The 13,590-nt window shown below is 38.7% G+C and overlaps 1 protein-coding gene across 11 annotated transcripts in view; it reads right to left on the reverse strand.

Moving 5' to 3' along the window:
- The window catches only part of LOC124879245, a 63,753-nt gene continuing 50,163 nt past the window's right edge, over positions 1-13,590 (reverse strand). For 10 of the 11 annotated variants that reach the window (XM_047383680.1, XM_047383676.1, XM_047383675.1 and 7 more), the window contains 7 exons: positions 9,548-9,766; positions 8,958-9,098; positions 5,568-5,723; positions 5,290-5,462; positions 2,684-2,818; positions 1,288-1,425; positions 1-1,075 (listed from right to left, as the gene is read on the reverse strand). In XM_047383680.1, coding sequence (XP_047239636.1) covers positions 845-1,075; positions 1,288-1,425; positions 2,684-2,818; positions 5,290-5,462; positions 5,568-5,723; positions 8,958-9,098; positions 9,548-9,766 — 1,193 coding nt within the window. In that variant the 3' untranslated portion in view covers positions 1-844. Of the gene's footprint in view, positions 1,076-1,287; positions 1,426-2,683; positions 2,819-5,289; positions 5,463-5,567; positions 5,724-8,957; positions 9,099-9,547; positions 9,767-11,383; positions 11,455-13,590 lie in introns of all 11 variants that reach the window. The other variant, XM_047383685.1, reaches the window with a different exon arrangement.

Below are 13,590 nucleotides of genomic sequence, written 5' to 3' on the forward strand. Positions count from 1 at the left end.
TTTATTTCTCAGAATATATATTTAACACACCAACAAAGCAGTTGCATTCATACACACATACATACAGTCTTACATTCATACATATACACATCAGTTTATTGGATTATTTTCTTTTATTGTAAAAAACAAAACCCCAAATAATTTGTTATATTATTACTTGTATACTGCGTTATACTGTTAGGGTTAGGTCACCGATAAGCATGCATTTTTTTGGTTGTGGTCAGATGGTGTATTTGCACGCCTCAGGTTGCTCTGAGGTTTGAGTTTGTGCATTCAACATGTCTCCTCTTTGCATTGAGCAGGAACTTAGTTAGCAAACCAAACAGCTCTCCAACAGCATTTCTCTGAGACGTCTGTTGCTCCAAAGAACGTGAACCAAACAATCTGAATAATTTAACAACCCATTTTTGTATCCATAATTATTGTATTGCACAGATTTTTTTTTTTCTTTTCATTCATCTCTCAGTTTTGTCTGTTTGTTTTGGGGAATTGTGCGTCCATCCTTTTCTTCCCTATTTGGCTTCCAGTCCTGGCTTGTTAGTCCAGTTGGTCCTAACATTGATAATCCATTATATCCTCAGGTTGTGTGTTTCAGTAGTGTAAGACTTCACGTCCCTCCTGTCTTTTAATATTACTAGTTCATAGTCTTGGTAAGGTTCACATTTTTGATGCTTAACTGGGAGCCTTGGGGTTGATGGCATCTAGTTTGTATACATTACATCCAACATTTCCAGCTGAAGTAGCATTTACTCAGGTTTAGAAAGGTAAATATTTGGAAGAAGAAATGGGAAGGGTAGTAGCTTGGTTTATTATTGAAGTCTTAGTCTTTTTGTGGCCATGTGACTCAGTTTGTTGCAACGATGACAATGGAGCCCTCCTCCGCCTCCTCGTCATTCTCTTCGAGCAATTGGACGACGCAAGGGGTGACATCGAAAGGTATTCTCTCTGGAATAGGTTCTGAAGTCTGCACTGGTATTCCTGGGCTTGAACCTCTTGTCGTTGGGGCATCCTCCCTCAGCGGGGATGGTGTTAAAGAGCATGGCTCTGGCTCTAAGGTCAGTGTTACCTCTTCTACCTGTAAAATGTAATCAATATGATTTATAATGCTAGTGATGTGCCTCAAGCAACAGAGGCTTTAAATTTCATTCAAACTAAAAGGCGAATTGCATTGAATAACACACTGCCTATTGGGCCTAATGCAATCCAATCTATTAATATCGTACCTTCTCTGTTGACATTAAATCAAATTTTAACAAGAGGTTTTAAGGAAAGACAGTTTCAACACACCTTTGACAGTTCTTCTTCTTCCTCTTCATGTTGCTCAAGGATCTCTTCAGATTCAAGTTCTGGCTCCTCTCCAACTGTCTCTACAACCCCTCCAACCAGGTCAAGCATCTGTGCACTTAGCTGCCCAACAATCTCCACCTGAAATCAGATGCTGTTACTGATTTAACTGTATATCAGCTGTTTTTCAAAGTGGAAACAATCTATTTTTGTCATGTTTAACAGGTATATACACTACCTGTCAAATGTTTTAGACACACTTTCTCATTTAATGGTGTTCTTTATTTTCAGGACCATTTACATTGTATGTAGATTCTCACTGAAGGCAACAAAACCGTGAATGAACACCTATGAAAATATGTAGCAAACAAAAAATTGCAAAAGAACTTAAAATATGTTTTATATTTTAGATTCCTTAAAGTAGCCGCTCTTTGCTGTCATGACTGACATATTAACCTTTGGCCGTCTCTCAATTAATGTCTGGGAAGTTCTTTCAGGATTCTTTGGAAAACCATTTTAGGTGACCACCTCATGAAGCTCATGTTGATAATGCCAAGAGAGCAAAGCAGTAATCAAAGCAAAGGGTGGCTATTTTGAAGAATCTGAAAAAAAATTTCACATATATGTGTTCATTCATAGCTTTGTTGCCTTTGGTGAGAATCTGTAATGTAAATAGTCATGAAACTAGAGCCCCATTAAGTGAGAAAGTGTATCTAAAACTTTTGACCGCTTTTGTATATACTTTAAAACCCCAAAACCCCAGAGATAGGCAAAAATATGCAACAGAGTAAGTAGGGAAGATTTCCTGTCGCAACCCAACTTGGATTTCCTGTGCAGGGCATCAAGACTTTAGTGGATGCAACAGGTGCAGATGCTGGATCCAGAAGCCTAGAGCTGTAACCTTGCAGGCTTTTAGACATGCCACCATAGAGGCCGGGCTGATTTACTCAGGTCTGTTTCCCAAAATTCATCAAATCTACCTCAAGCTGACATGCAGACCTTTGGAAATTTGCCATGCAGACCCTTAGCCTGTCTCCTACCTGGAAGACATCCCTGGCAGTTCATCACTCACTGCATTACAGTTGTGTGCTAAATAGGCTTGCTGATACAAAAAATCCAAACCAATAGGAAAAGTAAATTAGTATGTGCATATTCTCTGTACCTTTAATACAATGGAACAAAGACATTAACCTCTGTAACACATAAGGCTGGTAGTGATAGCTGTGATGTCTTAGCCTGATGGGAACTAAAGAGAGTTTGGTATGCTTATGACTATATATGCTGTCAAACACCCCTGTATCCTTGTTCTTTGTGATAGCTATTCTGTCAAGCCATATTAAACCATCACCTAGTTATCAAATATTATGTGTTCATTTTGAGTCAGCAGGCAAACGCTTACTTGATGGGCCTCTACCTGCACAGCCCCCCACAGGTCCGCTAGCCGGGGGTGAGTAGGAGGACCGAGGCTGTGGATGGTGCTGTTGGGAGTGGCTTGGAGGGAAGGGGAGGCACTGTGTAGCCTGTGCTCCAAAGACTGAAAAAGAGAAAGGAAATTTAATAGGAGAAGGAGAAGACAACTGAGCATTTGGAAATTTGATCAGTCAGGATTTATTTATTTTTCTTCCAATTTCATGTTGCAAAATTTTACCTGGAAAGAAAATATTTCTACCAATGATTCCATCATTGCCAGCTCCTCAATAAAATTCTGCATCACATAAGTATTTCATACCCTTAAACTGTAAGTCAGAGATTCTTCTACAGCGAACGGTAGAAAAAAAGATTTGGACACATATGCATTGATGTTAAATCAAAGGTTTCATGTATGTGACATAATACTTGTATATATACTTGTAAATAATGTATCACATTTAATGTATAGAATACAGCTAACAAACTCATTTCCATTGAGGTCTTGTATCAGCAAACCTTCTCAGAGAACCAGTCCCAGAATTTAAGAGTTATTATTTCAAAATCCAGTTATTTAATGTAAGAGTGCACACAGCAGGAACAGCCAGTGGTGCTGAGAATCACTCGGGTGTCGCAGCTCATGACTCACTTTTTTTAGCAGAACATTTTCCTTTAATCTGAGAATGTAAAACTCAACAACTGATGTCCTGCAACAAAATACAGAACATCCTTAAAAAAGTAAGTTATAGCTGAACCAGAAGGTGCAAAAGGGAATGTTAGCAGCTGTTCTAATAATGTATCTACAGTGTCCAAAAGGTGCAAAGGTGCACAGCAAACCGCGAAAATGCACCGCAAACACATGAATGCTGTGCAACACAAGAACGCTGCAAAATAAATATGCTGCAATCACAGAAAATAGACAGAAGCAAAAGGAAAATGTGAAAACAACAGTGAATAGCAAAAACAACAGAAAGTGCAACAAACCACTAGGGAGAGTCGATCACCAAGTCATATGGGACCAGACTCTCAGTAAAGGCATTAACAGGATGCCCACAGGAAACTTGGAGGGAAGACAGAAAAAGTATGTTTTGCTTCATGTTTTTTTTAAACAAGTGGTTGTAATAGTTTACAATTTTATAGAACAGCAGCATATTTATTGTATCGGTAATATTAGTGGTCGACGCCCTCTAGTGGTTTGGTGCACTTCCGTTTTGTGGAGTGAGTTTGCAGCTTTTTTTAACTTGCTGTTGTTTTTGCTATTTGCTGTTGTTTTTGTATTTGCAGCATTTTTTTCATTTGCTTCTGTGACTGCAGCATTTTTGTTTTACAGCATTTTTATGTTGCATTGGTTATTTGTGTTTGCATTATTCATGAATTATGGAGTTTGCAGCATGTTTTTGCCGTTTGCTGCACATTTGCACTTGTCGACCACCATATGTAACACATATGGTGTCGTCAGGTCCACAGCAATTGAGTCTTTAGATTATTCCAGGAAATGTTGGAATTGTCATTTCTGATTGTCTAAATCCTACACACCTCACATTGTTGTATTCCAAAGCACAAAAAATTATACACACATCTGAGTGACAAACTCTTAGAGTTTGGAGAGAAAATCATACTCTTGATTTTGTAGGCAGACAAACAATGCCCTATCAAACAAAGGACAGGAGCCCTTCAGGGATGCATATTCAGTCATTTGTTCTTTATTCTGCTGACCCATGACTTCATAGCCAAAATAAGCACAAATCCTGCCGATGCAATAGTGATCAAATTGATTACCAGTGAGGATGAAACATATTATAAAGCAATGTAAGCTGTAAAAAGGACAACTGCCTGCCCCATTATGTCAACAAAATATACAGAGATATTTGTGGTCAAGAGCAAGTTTTCAGTATCAAGGTATACAAAGGTTTTAAAATAACTATTTTCAGAACTACTTAAATTATCCCCCTATATCATTTTAGGGTTTAAAGTAATTGTAATAATTTGCAAGAAAAGAAAAAAAATTGAAATTATTGATTTTTTTTCGTTCTGCTGTGGGGTGCAGTCATTTGATGCACTGCAGCTCACATTTCCTTTGCTTATAAGAAAGACAGAGTTCCATGGGTTGTTGCACTATATTTTGATTTAATCTTCTATGACTGCGCATCTGTCTAAAAAAAAAACACAGAACAATGATCCAAAGCGCATCAGCAAGTCCCCCTCTGAATGATTAAAAAACAAAACAAAAACAAAATACAAAAAATACAGTTTAGCATAGCCTAGGTTTCCATAATGTGGTCTAACCAGGTTGAGGGTGCAGTTAAATTTTGACATGGGGGTAGGTTGGTTTGAACTGGGTATTTTGCCTGTAATAAATTTGTATCATCAGTTGAAAACCGTGTTTTACTCAGGGTTGCGTTGTCTGATATAAAGATTTTATACCGTGTGAAATAGCAAAAACAGAAGAGATCTTGTTGACCCATAACTCTACCAAACCAGCCAAGGACTCTAGCTTTAAACCTTCCACAATGTTTTCTTCCATAAAACATGAATTTGCTTCTGTGGTCATTGAAGTAACCACTTCTTAACAAACTAAATAAAGTGTCTGCTATATACCTGTTGTTGTTGTTGGTACTGCAGAAACTGTTGCTGCTGGTAATGATGAAGATGTAGCTGCTGGAGTTGACCTTGTTGCTGCAGTGCAAGTTGAGCCTGGTGATGCTGAATGTAACTGTTAACTGTGCCCTCATACCCATCTCCAGGGGTACATCCTGCTCCACTACCACCACCTGCAACAACCACAGAATTGCCTAATAAACAGTGCTCACACAGTCAAGCATGTGCTTATTGTCTAATTTAGTATAAAACATTTTGAGAGGGTCATCAATTCTTACCCGCAGCCATGATGTAGGAGCCTGCGGCAGGCGAGACCACGCCTGAAGGCTGGCTGGTGATTGGGTCCCAAGCATCAGAGGAAGATAGGCAATACATGCCCTGTGAGATGTAGGTGTGAGGCCAGACATCTGCAGAGGAGTGATGGAGCACCTGGTCTGTTCAAAGATGCACAAAAACATGGAGATGTGAGGTACTGGAAGAAACAAAGACTGTTCAAAAGGAGACATAAACAATAAATTCACAAAGGGCGAGATCATTTATTGTGATAGTTTCAAGAGATTTACACAAATTAATTTAATAGGAGTATCATTGACCTATGTGTCATTGCTATGATTAAGCAGACACATTGACATTGTTGAATACCATCTTCTTTGTCCTATAAAGTTATAATCATTGCTGTGTTTGTGTGCACACATGTGTGTTGATGTTTTATGCTACATGAAGCCTTGCAGAGCCCCATATGGAGGTGTTAATGAAAGCAAAGCTGCAGAACAAAGTCCTTGTGCTAACCTACAGGGTCCCTCAGGGTTTAGACAGACATTGCTAAACACCAGTGAGAAATGAAATTCATTCATTTTATAGTGTTACTTGGTGTAAAAATGAAGGTGGCACCCAGGTTAGAGTTGCAAATTTATTACAGAATATTTCAGAGTAGCTAGAAACATAGTTGTCATAGAACTCCTTGTTTTAACTATATTTCCTAAACAGTCTGCTTTCATCTGTTTATTAAAGTTTAACTTAGATGTGCACCTAAAATATAGTAATGTCTTTGAACTTGAACTTGAATCTATCAGTTTTTGGTGTTAAAAAGAAGCAGAAAATATGATCCTCACTTATTTGTGTCATTTTGTTTGTCCTTTAGATTTGTAAGTCAGTTCTCTCACACAGCACATGTTAAACCCCATCTGATGTCTAGGAAATGACAGGCTGTCATCCGGATTTGTCATTTGGAAGTTTCTGACTAGGTGCCCTGTAGGAAGGAAAAGCACAAATGTGTGCGGTGTGGCTGACCTCCAAAAGTACATGACTTTTGGGTGAAAGAGTGACTGACAAGGTGCTTTTTTTTGGACTGTAAAATTCACATTCAAAAATTTTATGTGACACAGTAAGACATACAGGTCCTTCTCAAAAACTTAGCATATTGTGATAAAGTTCATTATTTTCCATAATGTCATGATGAAAATTTAACATTCATATATTTTAGATTCATTGCACACTAACTAAAATATTTCAGGTCTTTTATTGTCTTAATACGGATGATTTTGGCATACAGCTCATGAAAACCCAAAATTCCTATCTCACAAAATTAGCATATCATTAAAAGGGTCTCTAAACGAGCTATGAACCTAATCATGTGAATCAACGAGTTAACTCTAAACACCTGCAAAAGATTCCTGAGGCCTTTAAAACTCCCAGCCTGGTTCATCACTCAAAACCCCAATCATGGGTAAGACTGCCGACCTGACTGCTGTCCAGAAGGCCACTATTGACACCCTCAAGCAAGAGGGTAAGACACAGAAAGAAATTTCTGAACAGATAGGCTGTTCCCAGAGTGCTGTATCAAGGCACCTCAGTGGGAAGTCTGTGGGAAGGAAAAAGTGTGGCAGAAAACGCTGCACAACGAGAAGAGGTGACCGGACCCTGAGGAAGATTGTGGAGAAGGGCCGATTCCAGACCTTGGGGGACCTGCGGAAGCAGTGGACTGAGTCTGGAGTAGAAACATCCAGAGCTACCGTGCACAGGCGTGTGCAGGAAATGGGCTACAGGTGCCGCATTCCCCAGGTCAAGCCACTTTTGAACCAGAAACAGCAGCAGAAGCGCCTGACCTGGGCTACAGAGAAGCAGCACTGGACTGTTGCTCAGTGGTCCAAAGTACTTTTTTCGGATGAAAGCAAATTCTGCATGTCATTCGGAAATCAAGGTGCCAGAGTCTGGAAGAAGACTGGGGAGAAGGAAATGCCGAAATGCCAGAAGTCCAGTGTCAAGTACCCACAGTCAGTGATGGTCTGGGGTGCCGTGTCAGCTGCTGGTGTTGGTCCACTGTGTTTTATCAAGGGCAGGGTCAATGCAGCTAGCTATCAGGAGATTTTGGAGCACTTCATGCTTCCATCTGCTGAAAAACTTTATGGAGATGAAGATTTCATTTTTCAGCACGACCTGGCACCTGCTCACAGTGCCAAAACCACTGGTAAATGGTTTACTGACCATGGCATCACTGTGTTCAATTGGCCTGCCAACTCTCCTGACCTGAACCCCATAGAGAATCTGTGGGATATTGTGAAGAGAACGTTGAGAGACTCAAGACCCAACACTCTGGATGAGCTAAAGGCCGCTATCGAAGCATCCTGGGCCTCCATAAGACCTCAGCAGTGCCACAGGCTGATTGCCTCCATGCCACGCCGCATTGAAGCAGTCATTTCTGCAAAAGGATTCCCGACCAAGTATTAGTATTGAGTGCATAACTGTACATGATTATTTGAATGTTGACGTTTTTTGTATTAAAAACACTTTTCTTTTATTGGTCGGATGAAATATGCTAATTTTGTGAGATAGGAATTGTGGGTTTTCATGAGCTGTATGCCAATGTTTTCACTTATCAAGAAGCAACCCATCAAACATTTCAGGTTGAATTATGTTCCCAAATATGCTGTTAATTGGAGCAAGCAAACTGTGGTGAACCAAGACCTATTTCCAAAGAGTTGGTTAGTTTTAATTGAACATCACATACACTATGTAGCTAAAAGCATTGGGTCACACCATCAAATCAATGAAATTCAGTGTTACAATCACTTCCAAGGCTTGACAGAGGTCTAACCCTAACCTTCTTGAACACCTTTGGGATGAATTAGAGCAGAGATTGCTATTCTGGTTTTTTCCTCTAACTATGAACACACTCCTGAACCGGAACTTATAGATTGAGAATAGGATGTCACCAAAGTTCACGTACACGGAAAAGTAGATCGTATGATACACGTATGATCGTATAATATCCATTCATGTAAAAGCAAACATATGGATGCAAGAACTGTTCCTCAAAACTTAGTAGGGCGTAGAATAACTATTCACATCATTCGCAGTTCCTTAGCATACTTTTAAGTGTTGCCAACAAGCCAATAGTTTTAAAAAGGAACAAAACCCCATCCGTAACGTTGCCGTGGGGCACATTCTCACAGTTATTTCCAGTCTGTTATGTATGAAGTTTTGCATGAAAAAGACTATGTCATGTTTTTGTGCCTCGGTACTCCTTTGTACACGTGGCCCCTGTGGTTTAGCATATTAATCTGACAAAGGACTCTTCGTATCTTAAAGATGTCTGATTCCTTCAGTACCTCCATATTATGATTTAGGTAGAAGAAGTATAAAACATGCAGTGCTTTAAACTGATTTACCTCTGCTGGTAATACTCTCCTGGTTGACCTCGCTCAAGTGAGCAACGCTGCCCTGGTTCGAGCCAGCTCCCATACTATCACCATCCATCGAGTTCCAGCCAAACAGAGTGGCCTCAGAGATTGCAAACTGTTGCATAATACCTGAGGAGGGGACAGACAACCATCAGTAGAAGCTGAGAGGCAGCAGGGTTCATGTTTGAAAACTTAGCATGTAGCAGTATGAGGCCTTATTTTACTAATTAGGGATGGAGTGCATAATAAGAATCTCAGACCCTGCTTTGCTAGTGCATACAGGTGTTAATTAGTAATTAAAGCAAAAGAGGTAACAACAGTCATTAACATGGAGAACCAGACAGCTTTGAGAGCAGTGGAGGACAATATAGTGTTTACTCCAAATGGGAATATCGGGATTTGTTGTAAGCAATTAAATGTAAGTCTACTCGACCAGAACCAGTGAGCTATTTCTTATTTTACCATTGTATTTCTGAGCAATACAAACAGATGATGTAGAATATACTCCATACAATAAAGGAACTTGCTTTTAGACACTTTATGTGTTTTATAAATAAAAGCCAAGGTGTTATTTTCACCTGCTGCAAAGCGAGCCTCCTTCTCGCCATCACTGAGGTCGCTGTAAGCATCGTTTTCCATCCTCCTCTCCTTTTCCCGCTGCAAGTTGGCATGACCCGTGCTCCCAATCGGCCCCGCCGATGGGTTGCCCCAGCTCTGCCACTCGATCATGTGGGCAACCCGACCCTGGGCCATGGCAGTGGGCTTGGTCACTTTGTCCTTCATTGACCGGGTCACACCTACACCAGGTTTAAGGTTGGCAGGCGTCGCAGGCCAGCAACAGACACACATGGAAAGACACAAACACACCAGACACACACACAAACTGTCAAAACATCTTCTGGCCTCTGCAAATAACTACACCTCCAACTGAGGCACAGGAGGGAAGTAGAATGAGAATGATAAACTGTGATTTAGAGGATCTTTTTAATCCTAGAGGCTATGACAGCAGAAGTCAATGAGGCAATTGAATATGTAATGCATGAACTCATGTGACTAGGTGCAAGATGATCAGTAAACCCGAGCACCTATTTAGCTTTGAATAAAATACATTTACTCTGCATCAGTAATTGTTATCCCAATTTTTTTAAAAGCTCACTTTCTTTTTTATGCCAACAAAATGTGAGACAACTGGGTAAAACGTTTGCAGGAGCGGGTGTGGATTGCATGCCCTGTTCAAATGCACTGCCACTGCTGCTATCACATCTGATGGAGCTTTCTGTTGTTTTAAATGTTCAAACATGAAAAAGAAATGTTTGCATATTTGTTGGCTTGATTTTTTTCCAAACTAACCTAAAGCTGAAACTAAATTACTGTCCATCAAACAACATTGTGACTACTATTTAAAAGCAAACAGTTTATTGAGTGAATCTGGGGGTATCCTACCTTTATGTTTGAATTATGGATTTAAATAAATTAATATAGAAGTAATTTTTCTATACCGTAATAGTCATAACCTACACAAGACAATTGGTAAATGTGTTTCGCAGTTCATAAAAACTTCAGTGAGCACTAAAATTTATATTTGTGTTTGTAATTAACTATAGGCACGATATGAACCAAATTAAATATTAATAAATGTTTATTTGTTATTTTTTTTATATTTAATTATTGATTTCTGACCATTTATTACCACAGCAGAGCTTGATCTTGATATTTAGTTCAAATTTAGCACATTTAACTGAGTAGGAACATCAAAATTTTCTCATTTATTTAAACATGTTTTGACTCTTAAACTTAAATAATCTTACGCTGAAACATTGATTAAACTCAAAAATGTATCCAAATATCTACACCAATTTTATTCACTAAATTTTACAGTTGATTACAGCTGCATACACAAATGGAAATTTCTCCCCAGGTCCACAGGGCAGGTTGCAGGCTGACCTATAAATACACATAGTCATCCCCTAAGATAAAAATAGCCAATCTCATTTGAAAATCAAACTCTTGCTGTAGAGCCTAATTGGGGATGGAAACATGAGTGGAGTAAATGGTGATGAAGGATGAGGGAGGGTGTTGGGGTCTTGGCAATTCAAAGGCTCAAAAATGTTTCTACGCACTGTTAAACAATCCAAAACATTTGTTCAAAGTACACCAGACACAACAGAATTTGTTTTTTCACAAACACTACAAGGTGCTACACAATGTCGGGCACAGAGCACTGCAGTCGGAAGCAAAGAGCACAAGAGAAGGCACAGAGGAACAACCAGCCGCTGGTAGTCACAACACTGCACACAAATGCAGCTACTGCACAAATATTTTACACCCGCACCGCCACGATACAGTACACTACATTCCCCAACACGCCTGTGGGGATGCTTCAGTTGGTAATTAAAGTAAGTAATATCACTTACTTTAGTTTCTTTGAAATCAAAGACCTGATTGGATTTCCATCAATGACTCTGACATGTGTCATTGACGTCAGCTGTTGATATCAATGAGAGAGAGGAGAAAAGTAGGAAGTGATATAGGAAGGGGCACCCACAGGGGCGGTCATGTTGGTTCCAAGCTCCTTTTCCTCCTCCTGGTTAAGAGTGAAGTCGTCTGTTGAAGCAAGGTTGGATTTACAAAATCTGACATTTGTTGCTAAGGTTAAGAGATCATTAAAGTGCTTTCTTTGTGTGGGTGTGTCAGATGATTATTTGGTCTGCCAAGCATGCTAAAACCAAGGGAAAGTAACTTTAGGAAAGTGAAGTTGATTTTGGAAGTCGATATAATCAACCAACATGGACTGATTACAGCTAATAGGTCTGTATATTTTTCTTCTTTAAAGCATTTGATGTTTTGTTCAATAAAGGAGAAAAGGTCTCAAAATCTGCATAAAAATAGATATAACATATGGGGGGAAATTACTTAAAACTTAAGTTCACAAATCAAAAACTCTTTCCTTTTGACTTAATGAGATAATAAAGGCTACTTGTGCTGCCAAAAACTCTTTCATTTTTTTATTACTTTTTCAATATTTTACATTTACTACAACCAGACTTCCTTAAAATGTTTTATTGATAAGTCTTATTAAGAAGGAAAGCTTTAGCATTTGGGCTCTGCAACATTCTTTCAAATTAACACAGTAGAGGGAAAATTATGTAACGTAACAACTGTAAATTCCCCCAAAAAAATCATATAATAACCTAACTGAAAATAAATTAATTAATACTGACAAAGAAGCATGTGTGAAGGAAAGTAAACTCTTTTTCTGAAAGATTTTTTGTGGATCATTACCTGCTCTGTGCATTTAAACACTATTACTGTTGCATTAACTCTTTGTAGCACTGTGTTGCCGTTGTGGTGCGGTCTGAAATATATGTCTAAAAACATTACTTGTGTTCTGTGGTCTTGTTGCTGTTTTCAGTAGGGAGGAAGGTAGTCAAATGCACATGAAGGCGCAGGGCTGCAAAGGTTTCCAAAATGTTAATGGAGAGAAGTGCAGCATTTTCTGGATATTTTGATCATACTTAGATCTTTGTCAAGTCAAAGATGTTTTTGAATGTCACCAAAAAGAAGTTATAATAGACAGACTGCTGCATTATAATGGAGAGAATCAAGTCGTTGAAAATAGTTATGGCCCTGGCTGGCAGCTGGCTTTGCTTATCCTTTGTGCTTAGCTCTTTGTTTTTCTTGCGGTCTCTCTTCTATGATGGTATACATTTGGCTCATCCCTCTTCAGTACAAGATAACTTTTTTAACTAACCAAGATAACGAACCGATCCACCCATGTGTAACATAATTTAAAAGGAATACATTTTCTGATAATTTTGGTGGAATGAACAATAGCCCACTTATATTTGCTGATTCTACAATTCTTTACTTTGCATGAAACAACTCAGGCTATTTAACATATATGTGTCTTATGTGTTACTTGTGTTGTAATAAAGGCATTTGGTTTCACATTCCTGCCAGAAAGGTTTGCACTAACAAATATATTGTTAACATTCTCAGATGTTTGCAAAATAACAACTGAAACGAACTTGATGTTAGATGACATTAATGTTTGGAATAAATCCACTGACAAACATTGTCTAACTGTAACAAAGTTTTACAGTCTAATTTAGCCTTAGTCTAACAGTAACAAAGTGTGACCGTTAGACTAAGGCCTGCCTTTAATGCAATGTGTTGTATTAGATAATTAGCAGAACAAATTATTAAAGAAATTTATACTTAATGTTATACAATCCTGCCATTAAATGTGTGTATTAGAGAGTACTCCTTGGTAAGTGCTTCTGAGTATAGGTAGGCCCTCTCTTTCCTGTCCTCCTAACCACCAGTATGTATGTATGTACTATGTAATTTATGTGAATCTGACTCTATGACTGGTTTGTATTGGACCTAATTAGATTGATTTAGTCTGGATTTGGAATGGACTGGATTCTGCATGACTGGATATTGATTAGGCCTGTTTATCCTGTTTTTTGTAAAGTGCCTTGATATAACATTTGTTGTTAGGTGGTGCTAAATAAATAATGTTAATAAATTTGAAAAATACATATTCTGACTGATAATATAGGGATTTTGTCAGATTATGCCTGATTACAGTTAAATCAAAGCCCAAAGGGTTTATTTA

This window comes from Girardinichthys multiradiatus, chromosome 13 (genome assembly GCF_021462225.1).
Source record: "Girardinichthys multiradiatus isolate DD_20200921_A chromosome 13, DD_fGirMul_XY1, whole genome shotgun sequence".
Classification (NCBI taxonomy): Eukaryota; Metazoa; Chordata; class Actinopteri; order Cyprinodontiformes; family Goodeidae; genus Girardinichthys; species Girardinichthys multiradiatus.